At 38.2% G+C, this 18,384-nt stretch overlaps 1 protein-coding gene across 1 annotated transcript; it reads left to right on the forward strand.

The window, feature by feature from the left end:
* The first annotated feature begins 234 nt into the window (after nt 1–234).
* On the forward strand, nt 235–17,787 carry LOC105440115 (hyalin-like). Its single transcript, XM_030977332.1, has 14 exons — nt 235–1,296; nt 1,670–1,924; nt 2,583–2,840; nt 3,072–3,320; nt 5,458–5,712; nt 6,124–6,372; nt 7,413–7,661; nt 9,052–9,291; nt 11,008–11,121; nt 13,197–13,324; nt 13,824–14,028; nt 14,579–14,722; nt 16,293–16,423; nt 17,565–17,787. The coding sequence occupies exons 1-14, from the start codon at nt 1,089–1,091 to the stop codon at nt 17,751–17,753; spliced, it is 2,874 nt and encodes a 957-aa protein (XP_030833192.1). The 5' UTR covers nt 235–1,088; the 3' UTR covers nt 17,754–17,787.
* The last annotated feature ends 597 nt before the right edge of the window (nt 17,788–18,384 follow it).

Consider the following 18,384-nt stretch of genomic DNA (forward strand, 5'->3'; position numbering starts at 1 on the left):
GTTATTGTTTATGCTCATTGGACTGTGCTGTGTGTTTTGCACTCGCTTTTCATAGATCCATCGCGTTGATCAGATTATCTCCAAAACAACCTGGCACGGGGGGATTTGGGGCTTGGCGCAATGGGGATTAGCCCTGTGGCATGATAAGAGTTAATATCATCAATATTATTAACATCTTTATTATAAAAAAAACGGTATTTTTATTAATCATCGTTACAATTATTGTGATGATCGATTCTATTCAAATCCTATCATTTTTTAGTACGAGTAATGTTATTATTAATGCTAAATATATTACTCATTGCGGATATAGTATCGAAAATAATATCGCTAGTGATATTCGTTTGTCTCGCAATGTGGTCAATAAGGAATCTAAAAGTTCACGACGTTTCGTGTGCATCTGCAACACTTCATCTGGTGATAATAACTACTGTAAGCAAGGGTCTTTTATACTCTACGGGAGGACCGGCGGAGCGGTCCATAATTCGATCGATAATTGGAACAATAACGCACAATGCCTATTGGTCGACGCACACGGTGATCGACCAATCACCAGGCCGCTGGATTCGGCCGCTGGTTCGGCTAATGCACCAGGCCTATTGGCCGACGCATACGGTACTCAACCAATCAACTGGCCGCTGGCTCGGACCGTCTGCTGAATGGAATCGACCGGTGTTGGCTGGCAGGACGGCGAGTGTCATGGCGGCGTATCGTCCGCATCCAAAATTCGGGGATATCGATCCCGTTGTCTCTGTTGAAATTATTAGGATTGAGACGGATATTGATAGCTTCTTTCACCCTCCGTGTATACCAATGCCGTTCCTGGGAAAGGCACTGAACCCCGTCCCAGTCTGGTTGATGCTGGTTATCCCAAGCATGTTCGGCTACGGCTGAGTTGTCAGTTCGACGGAGTCTGACGTCCCTCTTATGCTCAGTGATTCTTTCTTTTATCGAACGGGCAGTTTCACCGATGTAGGATCTATCACATCCTTTACAAGGGATGTTATTATCATTATCATTAAATTGCTCTCATTCCAGATAATGAGGAACCAGCAATACTTGGCTGTCCATCCTCCCAGTCCGTTTCCATGGAACTCGGTCAGGATTTTGCTTCGGTGTATTGGGCTGAACCAACAGTGATGGATAATGCAGATGCATCTTTGAAGATTAACTTAACATTCGATGGAGAGGGGACCAATCCAGGCAACTTTACACAAGGAATTACTTCTCTTTCATACATAGCTGAAGATACTGCTGGAAATAGAGCTTCTTGCGTGTTCGAGATAGTAGTCAGTGGTAGGTGATTCTTGTGGATATATATTTTATCTTTCATGCCCGCTCAAAGTCTTAATTAATGTTATCATTATTCATAATAGTAGGCCTACATTGATATTCACTTTTCAGTATTATCAAAATGATTGTAATAATGATGATGATGACGATAATGATTATTATTATAATTATTATAACTATCATGAAAGTAATGAATTGATATTAGTATCATTGTCATCATTAATATCATTAATATTATTAAGATCGTTATTATAAAAAAATGGTAATTTTATTCATCATCGTTACAATGATTGTGATGATCGATTCTATTCAAATCCTATCATTTTTTAGTACGAGTAATGTTATTATTATTATCATTAAATTGCTCTCATTCCAGATACTGAGGATCCAGTTATAGCTGGCTGTCCATCGTCCCAGGCCATTCCAATGAAGCTCGGTCAGAATTTCGCTACGGTGTCTTGGACTGAACCAACAGTGTCAGATAACTCTGATAATGTTACGCTGTCATTCGATGGGCCTGGGGAGGAGATCAATCCACGCAACTTTACACGAGGAATCACTTCTCTTTCATACACAGCTGTTGATGCCGCTGGAAATAGAGCTACTTGCATGTTTGAGATAGTAGTCATTGGTAGGTGCATCTTGTGGATATATATTTTATATTTCATGCTAGCTTTTGAATATTTTGGGTTTTAGTATATTCAAAAACGTTGAAAGGCCAACACACTTTTGACTGGTGGTCAAATTCACCAACACAGTTAACCTTATCAAATTGCATATCAAATTACTCGTCTGGTCATGAGGATTCCAAAAATGTATATATTTTTATACCTCCGACCTTAACTGTGTTGGTGAATTTGACCACCAGTCTAAAGTGCATTGACCTTTTTTTACCATAGCGCATGACCAGTCGAGTAATTTGATATGCATATCGACACGATTTGCATATATATTTGAATTTCTACCCTGTATGACCTTTGTTGACCCCTCACAAGAATGCCCAGGATTTTCAAGGGGGCAGCCCAAGTCAAAATTGTTCGGTATTCATCAGGGAACACAAAAACACTTTCAAACCTTTGTTCCCAGAGATTGGTCACGGGACCTACAGGCTGGTCTCCTACTATATTGTCATTGTTTTTTATACTTATAATTGGTATCACTGTCATTATCATCATCATCAATATTATTATAATCATCATCATTAATGATGATCAATACTATTATCATTAGTTTCATTTTTTAGTACGAGTAATGTTATTATCATTATCATTAAATTGCTCTCATTCCAGATAATGAGGAACCAGCAATACTTGGCTGTCCATCCTCCCAGTCCGTTTCCATGGAACTCGGTCAGGATTTTGCTTCGGTGTATTGGGCTGAACCAACAGTGATGGATAATGTAGATGCATCTTTGAAGATTAACTTAACATTCCATGGAGAGGGGACCAATCCAGGCAACTTTACACAAGGAATCACTTCTCTTTCATACATAGCTGAAGATACTGCTGGAAATAGAGCTTCTTGCGTGTTCGAGATAGTAGTCAGTGGTAGGTGATTCTTGTGGATATATATTTTATCTTTCATGCCCGCTCAAAGTCTTAATTAATGTTATCATTATTCATAATAGTAGGCCTACATTGATATTATTATTATTATTATTATTATTATTATTATCATTATCAACCTTATTATTATCGTCATAATCATCATCATCATCATATTACAGTTATTGATATTATCTATATTATGATTGTATTATGCATTCGTTTTCTTTTCAGATAATGAGGAACCAGCTATAATTGACTGTCCATCCTCCCAGTCCGTTCCCATGAAGCTCGGTCAGAATTTCGCTACAGTGTCTTGGACTGAACCAACAGTGTCAGATAACTCTAATAATGTTACATTGACATTCAATGGAGAGGTGACCAATGCAGGCGACTTTTCACTGGGAATAACCTCTATTTCATACACAGCTGTTGATGCCGCTGGAAATAGAGCTACTTGCATGTTCGAGATAGTAGTCAGTGGTAGGTGGAACTTCTAAATGTACATGTATTTCTTATGTTTCATGCACCCTTTCAAATATTTTGTTATCATTATCTTTTACTATTAATACTATTATTATTGCCAGCATTGAATAACTTTCATACTAGATATTGAGGAACCAATTATGGTTAGTTATCCATCCTCCCTGTTCTTTAAAAAGGGGGAAGGGGGAAGAGAGTATTAAAGAAAGGAACAGGTGAAAGGAACTGGAAACATCAACTGAATGTATGAGGATAAGGTCCCTCCGAATTGGTGGTCATGTTTAGTCGCTCCACAGCTTTTTCCCAACATAATTTCTACACGTTATAATCCTATCTACAAAATTAATATCCTATAATTTGAGGTTCAGTTTTAATTAATATTTGATTCATGTGCATGGAAAAGAAAAAGCTGTACCATCACAAATAAATGTAGAGTAGAAAGTAATGTAATCTTCTGCTGGGTATAAAATGTCTCTCAAGATCCAGTTGTTTCAACTTTAACCGCCAAAATATGGATGAGGCTTGTTTATTATTAGAGTATAAGAGAGAAATTCATTACACAATAATATATTTAAAGGTAAGGGATATGGACAAATTATTACAGACATTATTTTGAACAGTAAAGAGAGGTGAGACAAAGAGGGGGAGATAGAGAACGAGAGGGGAAAACAAAAAGGGGGAATTGAGAATGAAGGGGAAAGAGAGAAATTAACGAATGGGCGATTTCAATTGGCATACGCTCGTGAATTACCTTAAGAATCAAGTTCGGAATTTGTAACAAATCTTGTGGAAACTTGTCTCAGCTACAACGCACTAAAAAATCAACAAAATCCAAGCAGAAATACCGTCGATATTGCTCAAAACACAGAAATGTAGAATCCAGATTTGAGAAAAAGTCATCTGCCATAGGGATTAAATGCAAAAAGTAATGGATTAAGTGAAAATAGGGTAATAATAAAGTAAATAGGGTTGTTTATTACATTATTTGCGATTCTAAATGTTTTAATAATCAAAGGAGATGGTATAGTGAAAGGTCAAAAAGAAAAAAAAAGTGAAGACAAATATTGTTGGAGACACCCGGACTCGAACCATGGATCTCGAGAATGTCAAGTGCGTTACCGATATAACAAAACAATTCACATAGCGATTACACGTAAACGGGAAATGGAATTCTCAAATCCTACTTTGCAAGTGAAATATGAGCATGATCCCGGCATCTGATCGAAAAATAAGAGAGAAACGTGTGATAGCTTATTGTCTCAGCTACAACATATACTTAAAGCTCAGCGAAAACGAAACTAAAACAACGGAGATTTTGCTCGCGAAAGACAGGAGTGTAGAATCAAGTTTTGAGAAAAAGTCATGTCCTATAGAGAATACACGCAAAATGTGAAAAATTGACATGCCTCCTTTAATCGCAAAAATACGCCATGATGCTTTTGTCAAAATGAAAAATTGTTTACACTATATTTGTAGACAATTGTCTCAGCTAGAACAATACAAAATTTGAAAGAAAATCAATCAATATTTACAGAGATACAATGAATTTTCCAAAAATATGCTGACGTCATAATATGCAAATTGACATTTTGAGTTTGGAGGCCATTATGATGACGTCATGAGTTAATTGAGGGTCAAATGAGACATGAAATCATATTTCGACTCATAATCTATCTAAATATGAAAAAATATTGGGAGTTCTTATCTATTCTGAAGAGTTACAAAGAATTTTGTATAGGCATGTTTTTGCTCATGTATTGTGGATAAAGATAACGCAAGTCCGCGCGCGCTGTCAACTTTGACGGACGCTCATTGCGTTATTAAAAGATGAACAAGTTATCAAAATGCTTGGAAAAATGTGCCAAATATGATGATAAAGAAAATTCGTTGTTGTAAATTTCAAGTAAACATTGTGATATTTAAATGCTGTAGTAGTTGTAATAGTGGTGGTATTAATGTTATCATTATTCATAATAGTAGGCCTACATTGATATTATTATTATTATTATTATTATTATTATTATTATCATTATTATCATTATCAACCTTATTATTATCGTCATAATCATCATCATCATATTACAGTTATTGATATTATCTATATTATAATTGTATTATGCATTCGTTTTCTTTTCAGATAATGAGGAACCAGCTATAATTGACTGTCCATCCTCCCAGTCCGTTCCCATGAAGCTCGGTCAGAATTTCGCTACAGTTTCTTGGACTGAACCAACAGTGTCAGATAACTCTGATAATGTTACGCTGTCATTCGATGGGCCAGGGGAGGAGATCAGTCGACGCAACTTTACACGAGGAATCACTTCTCTTTCATACAGAGCTGTTGATGCCGCTGGAAATAGAGCTACTTGCATGTTTGAGATAGTAGTCAGTGGTAGGTGAATCTTGTGGATATTTATTTTGTATTCCAGACTAGCTTTGGAATATTTTGAGTGTAAGTTAAGGTTAAAAGAAGTTGAATAATTTATTGATTAGGTCCGTGTTCGAGCCCCTGACCAAGTCAAGATCTTAAGATGATTTTATCAGTGTCAAAATAATTATAATTTTTTGTAAATTTCAAGTAAACATTGTGATATTTAAATGCTGTAGTAGTTGTAATAGTGGTGGTATTAATGTTATCAATATTCATAATAGTAGGCCTACATTGATATTATTATTATTATTATTATTATTTTTATTATCATTATCAACCTTATTATTATCGTCATAATCATCATCATCATCATATTACAGTTATTGATATTATCTATATTATAATTGTATTATGCATTCGTTTTCTTTTCAGATAATGAGGAACCAGCTATAATTGACTGTCCATCCTCCCAGTCCGTTCCCATGAAGCTCGGTCAGAATTTCGCTACAGTTTCTTGGACTGAACCAACAGTGTCAGATAACTCTAATAATGTTACATTGACATTCAACGGAGAGGTGACCAATGCAGGCGACTTTTCACTGGGAATAACCTCTCTTTCATACACAGCTGTTGATGCCGCTGGAAATAGAGCTACTTGCATGTTCGAGATAGTAGTCAGTGGTAGGTGGAACTTCTAAATGTACATGTATTTCTTATGTTTCATGCACCCTTTCAAATATTTTGTTATCATTATTTAATATCTTTTACTATTAATACTATTATTATTGCCAGCATTGAATAACTTTCATACTAGATATTGAGGAACCAATTATGGTTAGTTATCCATCCTCCCTGTTCTTTAAAAAGGGGGAAGGGGGAAGAAAGTATTAAAGAAAGGAACAGGTGAAAGGAACTGGAAACATCAACTGAATGTATGAGGATAAGGTCCCTCCGAATTGGTGGTCATGTTTAGTCGCTCCACAATTTGTTCCCAACATAATTTCTACACGTTATAATCCTATCTACAAAATTAATATCCTATAATTTGAGGTTCAGTTTTAATTAATATTTGATTCATGTGCATGGAAAAGAAAAAGCTGTACCATCACAAATAAATGTAGAGTAGAAAGTAATGTAATCTTCTGCTGGGTATAAAATGTCTCTCAAGATCCAGTTGTTTCAACTTTAACCGCCAAAATATGGATGAGGCTTGTTTATTATTAGAGTATGAGAGAGAAATTCATTACACAATATATATTAAAAGGTAAGGGATATGGACAAATTATTACAGACATTATTTTGAACAGGAAAGAGAGGTGAGACAAAGAGAGGGAGATAGAGAACGAGAGGGGAAAACAAAAAGGGGGAATTGAGAATGAAGGGGAAAGAGAGAAATTAACGAATGGGCGATTTCAATTGGCATACGCTCGTGAATTACCTTAAAAATCAAGCTCAAAATTTGTAACATTTTATAAAAGTGTAGTAACTGCATTACTCTGGGTTTATGTAGTAATTAGAACATCTACAATGTCTCTATAAATCGTTTTGTATTATTACCAATATATCATTGTTATGGTCGCTCAGTACAAAAGGTACCGGAAAAGACAATTGAAATCGACTCAGGATGATCTTTTTGAAAGTCCTAACGACCATTTCTCTAATGCGCGATTCTTTAAAAAATTATAATAATATTATATATTTTTAATCTTTACATTGCTCAGACACCGAAGAGCCTGTGATAGACCGGTGTCCATCCACACAGTCTGTGAGCACGGAACCCGATCAGGACTTTGCGATGGTTTCCTGGGTAGAACCCGGTGTGACAGATAACTCTAATGACGTTACACAGACATTCAATGGAGAGGGGACCAATCCAGGCAACTTTCCACTTGGAATCACCTCTCTGTCTTATACAGCAGTCGATGCTCAAGGCAATACAGCCACATGCATGTTTGCCATAGTTGTCAGTGGTAAGTATTTGTAATAATATATTGTGATAAAATTTAATCACGGTAGCCTCATCAATACGTTTCCTGGGACAATACAGCCAAATAAATGTTTGCGGGCATAGTTGTCAGTGGTAAGTATTTGTAATAATATATACTGATGAGGCTAACGTGATTAAATTTAACCACGTTAGCTTCATCAGTATGTTTCCTGGGGTCCGTACAATTTTCCCCAACATTACCAGATACATGAACCTACATGTATTCACGTGGACCAGATGGGACATCCTTATTACAGGATTATTATTATTTATTATTATTTTATTTGGCAAATCAAGTCACATAATACAACAATATAACAAACATGAATTGAGATTAAAAAATCAATAGAAAGCATATATAAATATCGCAATAGCAGGATACAAAATGGTAACGTTCAAACAAATACAGTCATGCCTCGCAACCTAATGTTCAATTGTGCATTATCTACAGGCGAATGGATACAAAATAACACCTTCAAAACAATAATTTACACGACTGATGATTGAAAATAACATTGAATAATATACCATAATGTGGAAACGAAATAAAAATACATTACGAAGAAAAATGAATGTAGTCCTCAACATAATAACATAATCCTCTCACAAATATACAACAAAAGATCAAGCAGAGTGCCAGTATTGTGATGGGGTAATTATAAAGAATAAAAAAATATACGTTGATGGATGGCTTATTGAGGTATTTGTTAAAAGAGTATGATAGAAAAGTACAAGCCAATTAAAGATAAGATAATGAATAATCATGTACAGAACAGATGATATTCAGGATACAATTAAAGGTATGGTCACAACACCTAAAAGTAGTCTTTGAGCCAATTTCGTCCGGGCACCGAGCGACGGCTGCCCGGGCACCACTTGTTTTTAGGGCATCGCTCGGTCGCTGCTGAGTTAAAATTCGGGCGGCACCTTCTCACTTTCACTCGCCGCCCAAAGAACGCTCGGTGCCTGGGCGGTCGACGCCCGGGCACCGACCTAATCGAGCGTTCGCCGTCGAGCGATTTAGGTCAAAAATCGAAGCCGCTATAAGGCTGCCAAGCAGTCGCCGCCCGGTCGCCTCTGGGAGATCGATCGGTCCCTGGGCGGCGAGTCCAAAATCGGTCGGCAGCCTTTGACCTAGCGGCTTCGATTTTTGACCAAAATCGCTCAACGGCAAACGCTCGATGAGGACGGTGCCCGGGCGGCGACCTCGCATAAATGTTTATTAATGACCACTTAAAATGGACCCTAATGATTTGTTATTAACATACCACATACGGTACCCTCAATGTAGGGCCTATTCCCTAAAATAAACTAAACAAAAGAAAATTGGTGACATATTGAAACAAAATGTTATGTTCCTTATATGTTTGCAGACAATGAAGCCCCGATTATCAGCGACTGCCCGAGCTCTCAGACTTCAACGACAGAGCTCGGATCAGAAACGGCGACGGCGATATGGGTGGAGCCCTCTGCATCCGATAATTCCAACAATGTGACTCTGACACCGAGTCGTAGCGGAGATGCCTTTCCCGTCGGTCAGAACACGGTCACTTACGCGGCTCAAGACCCGAGTGGGAACACAGCAACATGCACCTTTGTTATATCAGTCATGGGTAAGTGGTATAGTTCGAACATGATAGCAACCTGAGGCCACTGGTGCATTCTAAGGAGGTACAATTTGTCCCTCCTGAAAGATTTCCGAACAAGAAAAGAAAATACTTTCACTAATACACAACATAATTATAGTCTCAAAACCTGTGAAACTGATGTAGATATATTCTCAGAAGGCTTCCTTAGTTACTTCCTGAAAATACACCAATATGAGAGATGCCCCCCCCCTGTAACCAAAATCAGGGCCCTCTTTACCAAAGGTTTATGGATCACAGTACTAAAGGTGAAACAAATTGCCCCTCTAGACGGCAAGGTCTGTATACGCCAATTATTGAGGCAATATTGGTCTCACAAGCATCACGCAACTCCTTATGAAATATGCCAAGAAAAGTTAATGGCATGTTACATAATGACTCTATATGCAACCATAATAACGTATTGAAATTCCCCTTGGGTCAACAACTTGAAAGTCTTTCTATCGTCTTATTTGATCCCATTTCATGATGCTGAAAGCTAGTATAAAATATATTTTGGTGTGACGAAAATGCTCGCCAACATATTTGGAATGTTATATTCATAACATTCAACAAACATCAATTTCTACATTTAGGTCTCTCCCGAAATATAATCTGAAGATACTTTTGGCATTTACGAAAGCATTTTGAAAGAAATCCGAGAGGCGAATCTCTTTTATCTCACGCAACCACATTTTTTATTGCCTGCATAGATAATGAGAAGAACGCCTTTTATGTGTCGAAGGGCAATCCAACCCTTGTAATAAGTTAATTTGTATGATAGCAGAAAAATAACAGAAACAAAATGGCGAAAATTCAAATGAATCGAACCATTAGTAAGGAAGTTATGAACTTTTGAAATATGAAATCGCTAAGTCTATGCAAATCTCAAATTGGTATAGTTTGGTCAGTGGAATGAGACGTAGAACGTGGATTGTTCTCCCATTTGCCATGTACAAAAATATCACTAATTTCTGTTTTTCTCGTAAGTTCCTTCTCCCTTGGGGCACTACTCAAAAAATATTATTGAAGGTCCTCTAAAAAGAATAGACCCCTCTGAGCCATTATTTTTTGAAAAATCTAAATTTTAGTCATTTTATATGTTGGAACAGATGGTATAGTAGTCCTGCACTACATCACCGTGAAATTACGGCTTCAGCCAATTTGAATTGTCCATACGTATAATGATTAAAACTTTCAAAAAATCATAACTTTCTTATCTTTAGTCAGATTTCATTGAAACTTTCATGAGTTTGCCTCTCTTATTTTTTCTGCTTTCTATTAGAGTAGATGTCTATTTGGGTTGGATTTCCTTTTAAACTAACAATGTCTTATTTATTATACATGTTTCCTTTTTATTAAAGCACCAGATAATTCCCCCGGTCATCTGAAGAAGAAAAAAAAACGCGCCAACCGATATTTCGCTCAGTGGGAGGGGGGGGGGGGGGCTGAGAGCAATTTTTTTAATACTCAACACACATCCCCACCCCCCCCCCCCCCCACCCTTGAGCAAAAACAAAAAGGGGCGGGCTATCCAATTCCCCCCGGGATCCGCCACTGACAGACACGCGCCTGGTTGCATTAATTATGTTTTTATGCGTGGCACGTAATGAGCTTGTCTGTGTACTCTTTATTAATGCTGCACTATTTTTAAAATAAAAAATGAATACATTTTTCTGTGACCTAACATTCTCTTTGACATAGCTCCTATGGGATGCTCCACTAACCAGATTATATCCTGCGGGAACACAGAAACGTGTGTGGAGAATGAATGCCGGTGCAGGCCCGCCTTCATCCGAATGAATGATGTTTGCACAGGTATTTATTGTGCTCGTGTTTTATAAAGAAATGTTCGATATTTCATATTTATTTTGATATTTCGTAGAGCTGATGTGGTCTAGTTGATAATTCACCGGACATGTGGTTTGCAAGCCAAGGAGTTCGAATCCCAGGCTAGCACTAATATTCTTTGGTAGGATGTCAATTTTGCCACTTTCCGTTTAGGTATAATAAGGTACCTGATATTAAAGCTTCTTCAAGCACTGAATCCAATGACCGGGTAATAGTATATTTGTAAAGCGCTTAGAGACATTTGTATTAAGCGCTATATAAAAATTAAATATTATCATTATTATTATTATTAACCGGGGTAATACTGTCTAAAAGCCATGAACGTCAAAGCGCGCCAGATAATAGTGCGATTTAATATATATGGAGTGATTGGGGTATATATGGTGGTAGGTGGGTATATGAAAGCCCGCATATCTACTGTGTTGAATTCTTAAATCTGAAGATCACTCATTAAATGAAAGGCCAAAACTTTCTGACTTGAACGTATGATTATATTTCTTGCAATAGCAAAATTCTAGGAATTTAATATCCGATCTGTGATTGTGAAATTAAAGTTCATCAATTTACATTTATAATTTTCTGAATATGACCTAATAACCTATATGTATAATTCATATTATAAAAAACTTACATTTGCTTAACATTGTAGTTTGTTCGTTTGAACAATTTTGTAACTCATATACCTGTTATTGTGTTGCCCTCTTTTTGCAAAGGGTCCTTCATAAATCCTCATTTCCGCTCTATAGACACTTTAATTTACAAGCAAATAAAAGGCATACCGATTGATTCAAATATTTTCTATATTTGCTTTTTTAATGTAGGCCTAATTTGTACTGAATTTTTCTGGTCAACAAATCTGGGCCAAATTGCATACATCATTTAACAACCAATCCAATCAATGTTCCCACTGAAGTTCATATTAATGAGTAAAGTTACCATGAATGGCAAGTTTTATACAACGGGACCTAGATCGGTAACCCGACACATGCTCCTGCAACGAATGCTCTGCAAAAGGTAACATTTGCACCGACGTCAAATGCTCCGCCGACAGTTACTCCACCGACAGTCGCTCTGTCGCCTGTTGCTCCGACGACAATTGCTCCACGGATATTTGCTCCTACGACTCTTACTAACATGCATTTATGCTTTGTTAGCAGTCAGGTAAAATAACCACCACCACTACCATTTCTACTACTATACAATTGCTCCATCGACAATTTCTCCGCATGAAAAGATAAATACTCCGGTGACAAATGCTCCTTGAACAACAGTTACTCCGCCGATATTTGCTCCTACGACACTAAATCTTGCTTTGCCGACATTGGCTCCGACGACATTTGCTCCGCCCAAAAAGTGCCCCGTAAAGTACAAAATGCCTTTACGACAATAATTGCTCCTCCGCAAAAGTATAACGTTGAAGACAATAAAATTGCTCTCTGATCCAAAATGGCATTTGTCTTCCACTGGACATTTTTTGTTGTTGGACCAACTGTCGTCGGGGCAATTGTAGGAGGAGCAACTGTCCGAGGAGCAAGTATCGTTTGGGGAGCATTTATCGCCTCATGTACAGCAATTGTCATAGGAGCAAATATTGGCGGAGTAATGTTCGTCGGAGCAACTGTCGGCGGAGTAACTGTCGGAGGAGCATTCGACGATGGAGAATAATTATGTCGCCAAGCAAATGTCACGGAGCAATTGGCATGTTTTGCAGAGTAAATGTCGGCAGAGCAATCGTCGGCGGAGCATGCGTCAAGGATTCAACCAGATCATATGAAATCAGAAATAGGAATGATGAACTAGAGTGAACGAAAATCCTAATAATACATTGTTACTTCCTAGAAATCGATCATCACTTAAGGGCCATTTCAACACCTAGACTGCATTCATGTTCGGATTGTGTGATATATGCCATTGCACTGTTTCAAATGATGAGGAAAAAGATTGAAAAGGTTGACGTAGTTTGATATTTTGTTTGTTATTGCAATCGCTTTAATCATGTTTTTCGTTTTTTGCTTGTTTATTTCTTTGTTTTATATTGACAGAGGCAAACACATACAGCATTATAGTGCGAGCCCTATCGCTCAACGCTATTGATTACGAATACACTGATGCCCTGAGTGACCCAAATTCTCCTGAATTCCAAGCACAGGCTAACGCTTTCATTATCGTGGTAGGTCTGAATTCTGATCCTCTCTCTCTCCCTCTTTCTCATCCATTCTCCTGCTTTAAGGCTCGTTCACACATAATGAGGTAAAGTATGATATGCTTCACTTTTCTGTATCTCTGTAAAACAGAGTTTTCATTTACAGGTAAAATAAACTGCAATGGGTTTTCGCAGTGTTTACTGCGTCATATGTGAACATTGCGCTAACCACTAAAATTCAAAGAGGGCCGGGGATGACAATGTTTTCAAAAAGGTAGATTCAACCCTTTTTAATGCTGGATGCAGCTTTTATAGTGTTTACAGCAATACACAAACTAAGGTTCAACGTTTAGAAATAAAGGTCACTCCTCAGCCCTTTTGAAGTGTGATTTCACATTTTACTTTTTAGAATGTATGGTAATGATTGTTCCCATGTCGTCAGCGTTACCCGAATGCCAAGATCTGCTACCGCAAAACCTTATCGAAAATTCAACAATCACAATTTTCTATTTGCGTGCTAATACAGATGATGCAGAACACTGATACGATTTATGGAGTTACGGTTATTGAAATTCGGAGAGGGAGTCTGATATTCGTAGCTGAAGCCATCACCGAACCGTCTACAACAATGGCCCAACTTTATCAAGATATAGATAGTGCTATTCAAGGGGGGTCGGCTACTGCAGGACCAACGACCATAGTCTTTGTTCCCGAAGACACTGTCATCGCGGGTAAGCATTTACAGCAGATTTTTTGGATCCCTATAATAAAAGTCCAGATCAATGTGACCTTGAAATCTATTTGTTTTGGGGCACTATTCATAATTGTTTTGCCACGGATGTCTGGGCACCAGGGTTTTTAAAAAGTGCTGTCATAATCTCGTTTTACCAAGTTTTGGCTGATGCGGATAAGTAGGCAAGGCATTTTCTTAACTCCGTCCATTAACACAAATACATTTGTAGCCGGTAAGCGATATGATGCTCAAGTTTTTGCAGTTGACTAGTTATCTCGAATAAGGCGCTTGAATATTCATTGAAAATTCCCCTGGGAGTGGAGAACGTATATTGGCATCCGATGGCTTGGTTTAAAAAGCACTTATAGAGACCAAACGCTTAATAAATTATTATAGACACCACTATTATCTTTTTTATCCTCATATTTCATGTTATTTTACACCAATGTGGTGTAAAAAGCTATTTATTTATACGTATTCGTTGTTGTTGTGGGAAAATAGATGAATGTGAACTTGAACGTCAATAATTTATTCCTGTTCTTCTTTAGACATCAATGAATGTGCAAGTACGACTACCAATGACTGCTCGGAGAATGCCAATTGTACCAACATGGTTGGGTCCTTCTCCTGCACCTGTCATTTTGGCTACGCGGATAGATCACCTGCAGGGGTTGGCCCCGCGAGAGTATGCGGTAAGAATGACCCACGCTCTAAAAACTCAATAATTAATTCAACATTTCAGAGTCCCGGCCCCTTCCCCGCCCCCCCCCCCTTCCCCACTGCGGGGTCGGAGGTACCGCATTCGTGTTCCCAAAATTTCTGATAAAGGGGTGCTTTTCACGCAACAAAATCCGACCCGTATCGATTTATACATACCGGAGGGGGGGGGGGTTGGGGGTAGTTGCCCCCCAAATAAAATTCAAACGTGGTTTATTTCTAATTCGATACCAGGGATTTACAAATATTGCTGAAATTACATGATTTTCTGGGTTTTTTCTTTAAGAAACTGTAAATTAAAATCCTTTTTATGCGTCCGTTGGAAAATTACAAATTCCCAAATTCCGGTCAGGCAAATAAACATGCTTATCAAGAAGCCTTCATTTCGGCCCCAATATTGATAACAGTACATGGGCCGGCTGGTTGTGCGTATGTAACCAACACGAAAAAGCCAACAAAAAGCCAACATCGGCATTGGCTGGAATAAAATGTTTTAGGTGCTATTTCGTTTTTTCAACGGCTGGTTCAAATTATCTAATATTTGTGGTGGTACACAAATATTAGAAATGCTTATATTTATGGATATTTCAGCCGTCTCTAAACCGATTTTGGTCAAACAAAGATGATTTGTCATTCACACTGTATGTTCCTACAAATTTGACACTCAGTTTTGTATTATCTCACACACAAAAAAATATTTTGTGTAGCGCTCGATCAACTATCCCTTTAAATGCCTAAAACCCTTGAGCTTCTAGTCATGGGGCTCAGCCCCCTAGTCAGCCATCTGGACCCCTCGCCAATTAGTGACCTGCCAGTGTCAAAAATAAGGTATCCAAACATGCTTCAAATAAAACAATTGTTGCATGTTCAATCATTCCAAACGGTATTCCCCCCCCCCCTTCCCTATATGCTGGGATTGGTATTACGATACAAGGTATACTTTCTAGAGTATAGTGATTTGAATGCTGACACAAGTTGAATATAATTGAATGTACAGCATAATATTTATCACGATGAAATACATGCATAACATGACATGAAGATATACAAATACAATGTAACGATGCGTTGAAGTCTAGAGAAAGTCTGATGTCTGAGAGCCTCCTCTCTCAATGAAGTTTCCTCCTGACTGTCTCAAATGTTCTCTTTGATAATGGTCCGAAGTATTCTGACGGGAGTCCAAAACGAACCCTTTTTATAATGGGTAAATCCTCTATTGGGTGGGGATTGGTAAACCATAAGTCATTGAGCAAATAATTATTACCTAAAATAGGCCATACCTTTACTCAGTAATGAAAGAAGAGTACGTCTACTATCTGGAAGGAGTGTATTGTGACCAGTGCTTCCTGAGCTTACTTGGAAGTGTACTGTTTGCAAGCATTTTAACTTCCAGTTCTTTACTTCCTGTAGATGTATTGATAAAGTATTGATAAAGTATTGATAAGTTATTGATGAATATAGATTTTGGTCTATTGGTCACATAGCACAAATGTCCCTATTAAGCTACATTCAAAAGATAATATTTTCCAATAATCTTACTCACAGAGCTGACTTCACTGGGCAATTTCCTAGGTATTGGTGGCATATTTGGAGTGGCTGTGGGAGCGTGTGTTCTCGTGGCTATGATGTGTCTGTGTTGTATTATTGCTGCGAGGAGAATGTCCAACAAACACTTCGTAAGTAATCACAATTTATGAATTCTATGCAGTTTGCTTCAGAAACAAAATAATGTACTAATACCTTTAAGTTCAGGGGTGTTTTAATAAGCCATAAAATTGATCTCAATATCGAAATCAATTTAAGGTGATGAAACACAGGATATTTACGTAAGATTTCAACTCACTTTAATTACTTCTCATGATAGTTTGTATATGCTATGGCTTTTTATAATGAATGGATATGAATGGTTGTTAGTGGGTTAATGTCAAAAGTTTTTCATGCATAAAAATATAAGCACGTTTGAGAGCGATGCTGAGAATACAACAAGAAGAAAATCTCGTCCCCTTTATGTTTCATCTTCATGTTCCCCCCATAAATGCCCGGGCAACAATAGCACAATTTCCTCCACTGACTAAAAACTGACTCTAATCCTCAACGGCAGTGGCGGATCCAGGGGGGGGGCCGGGGGGGCCGAGCCCCCCCTCGACCTTGAGAAAAAAATCATGTAAAAACACGTGAGTTTTACCTTTTTGGGGGGTGCAAATTTTTAAATTGTCGAAGACCCCCCAAAAAATGTGCTCACTACCCCCCCCCCCCCCCCCCCCCCCCCCCCACTGAGCGACTTTTCGGCCGGCGCGATTTTCAAATTTTCGGGACCAAAAAAAAAAAAAAGTTGGGCCCCCTCCCCTTAGAAATCCTGGATCCGCGCCTGCTCAACGGAGCACTATATATCTTGGAGACTGGAGTATCCCCTGGGATGCACATTAATAAAATGTGATTGGTAGCTTTTATCATTATAATTATTGTTGTTTATTTTGTTATTATTATTATAACTTTTTTGTTAGTATATCATCGCTATTCTTATTCCTTTTGCTGTTTTTGTTGTTATTACTATTTAGACGACTACTATTTACTACTGTTGCTGCAGTTATACCTCTACTACACATATTATTATTACTGGTGGTAGTAGAAGTAGTAGTAGTAGGAGCAGTAGAGTGGTCATAATAGTAGTAGAAGTAGTAGTAGTAGTAGTAGTAGTAGTAGTAGTAGTAGTAATATTAGTAGCTGCAACAGTAGTACGAGTAGTTGTAGAAGTAGATGTATAGTAGTATTAATAGTATAAACATTATAATTATTGTTATTTCTCACAATTTGTAGGCACCGAGAACAAGGGACCCACCGTCTAATGTGCATCTATCCTCCTTTAGAAGAGCGGGAGACCAGAAGCCACGACGTCAAGGTCCCGGGCGCCCGGGGGATGTCTTCTTTCATGATGACAATCTTTACCGTGGCTATGTGGGCGGGAATCGCGGGAATACTCCCAGGTCGGAAGTTATGGGATATTAAAGTGCACCAATCACCTCAGTGGCAGATCCAGAGGGAGGCCCGGGGGGGGGGGGGCGGCCCTCCCCCCCCACCCCACCTGGGAAAAAAAACGTGTAAAAAAGACTTTTTTGGGGAGATGCCCCCCCCCCTTTCCCTGACGCTCAAGGGGGAGGGGGTTGCGATTTTTCAAATTTTGGAGGGCCAACAAAAAAATTAGTCCTCACTACCCTCCCCCACTGAGCGAAATATTGACCGGCAGGATTTTCAAATTTTAGCACACTAAATTTCAAATTGATTTCAAATTTGCCCCCCCCCCCCCTTAAGAAATCCTGGATCCGCGCCTGAATCACCTGTTCTGTTTCTTGTAGTTCCATGTCATGATACTACATGTGTACATACAAATACATTCTCAACTAACGTAACAGCAACTTGTGACGAGACACTTATCAACGCAAAAAATAGGGCACGGAACTCAAGTCCGACTAGGGCTCTGTGCGCGCGATGTTACGTAATTGTTTTTTTAGATTCATTTCCAGTTGTTCATAGATTGCTTTTTTCTGGGTGTTTGGTACACTTTAAAGATACTATGTTCCTTTTGCAGCTAACATCAAATTATGTAGAACTTTGCAGGAATTATGAATATGTCATGTTC

This window comes from Strongylocentrotus purpuratus, unplaced genomic scaffold (assembly GCF_000002235.5).
Source record: "Strongylocentrotus purpuratus isolate Spur 01 unplaced genomic scaffold, Spur_5.0 spur5_scaffold_9, whole genome shotgun sequence".
In the NCBI taxonomy this organism is placed as follows: domain Eukaryota; kingdom Metazoa; phylum Echinodermata; class Echinoidea; order Camarodonta; family Strongylocentrotidae; genus Strongylocentrotus; species Strongylocentrotus purpuratus.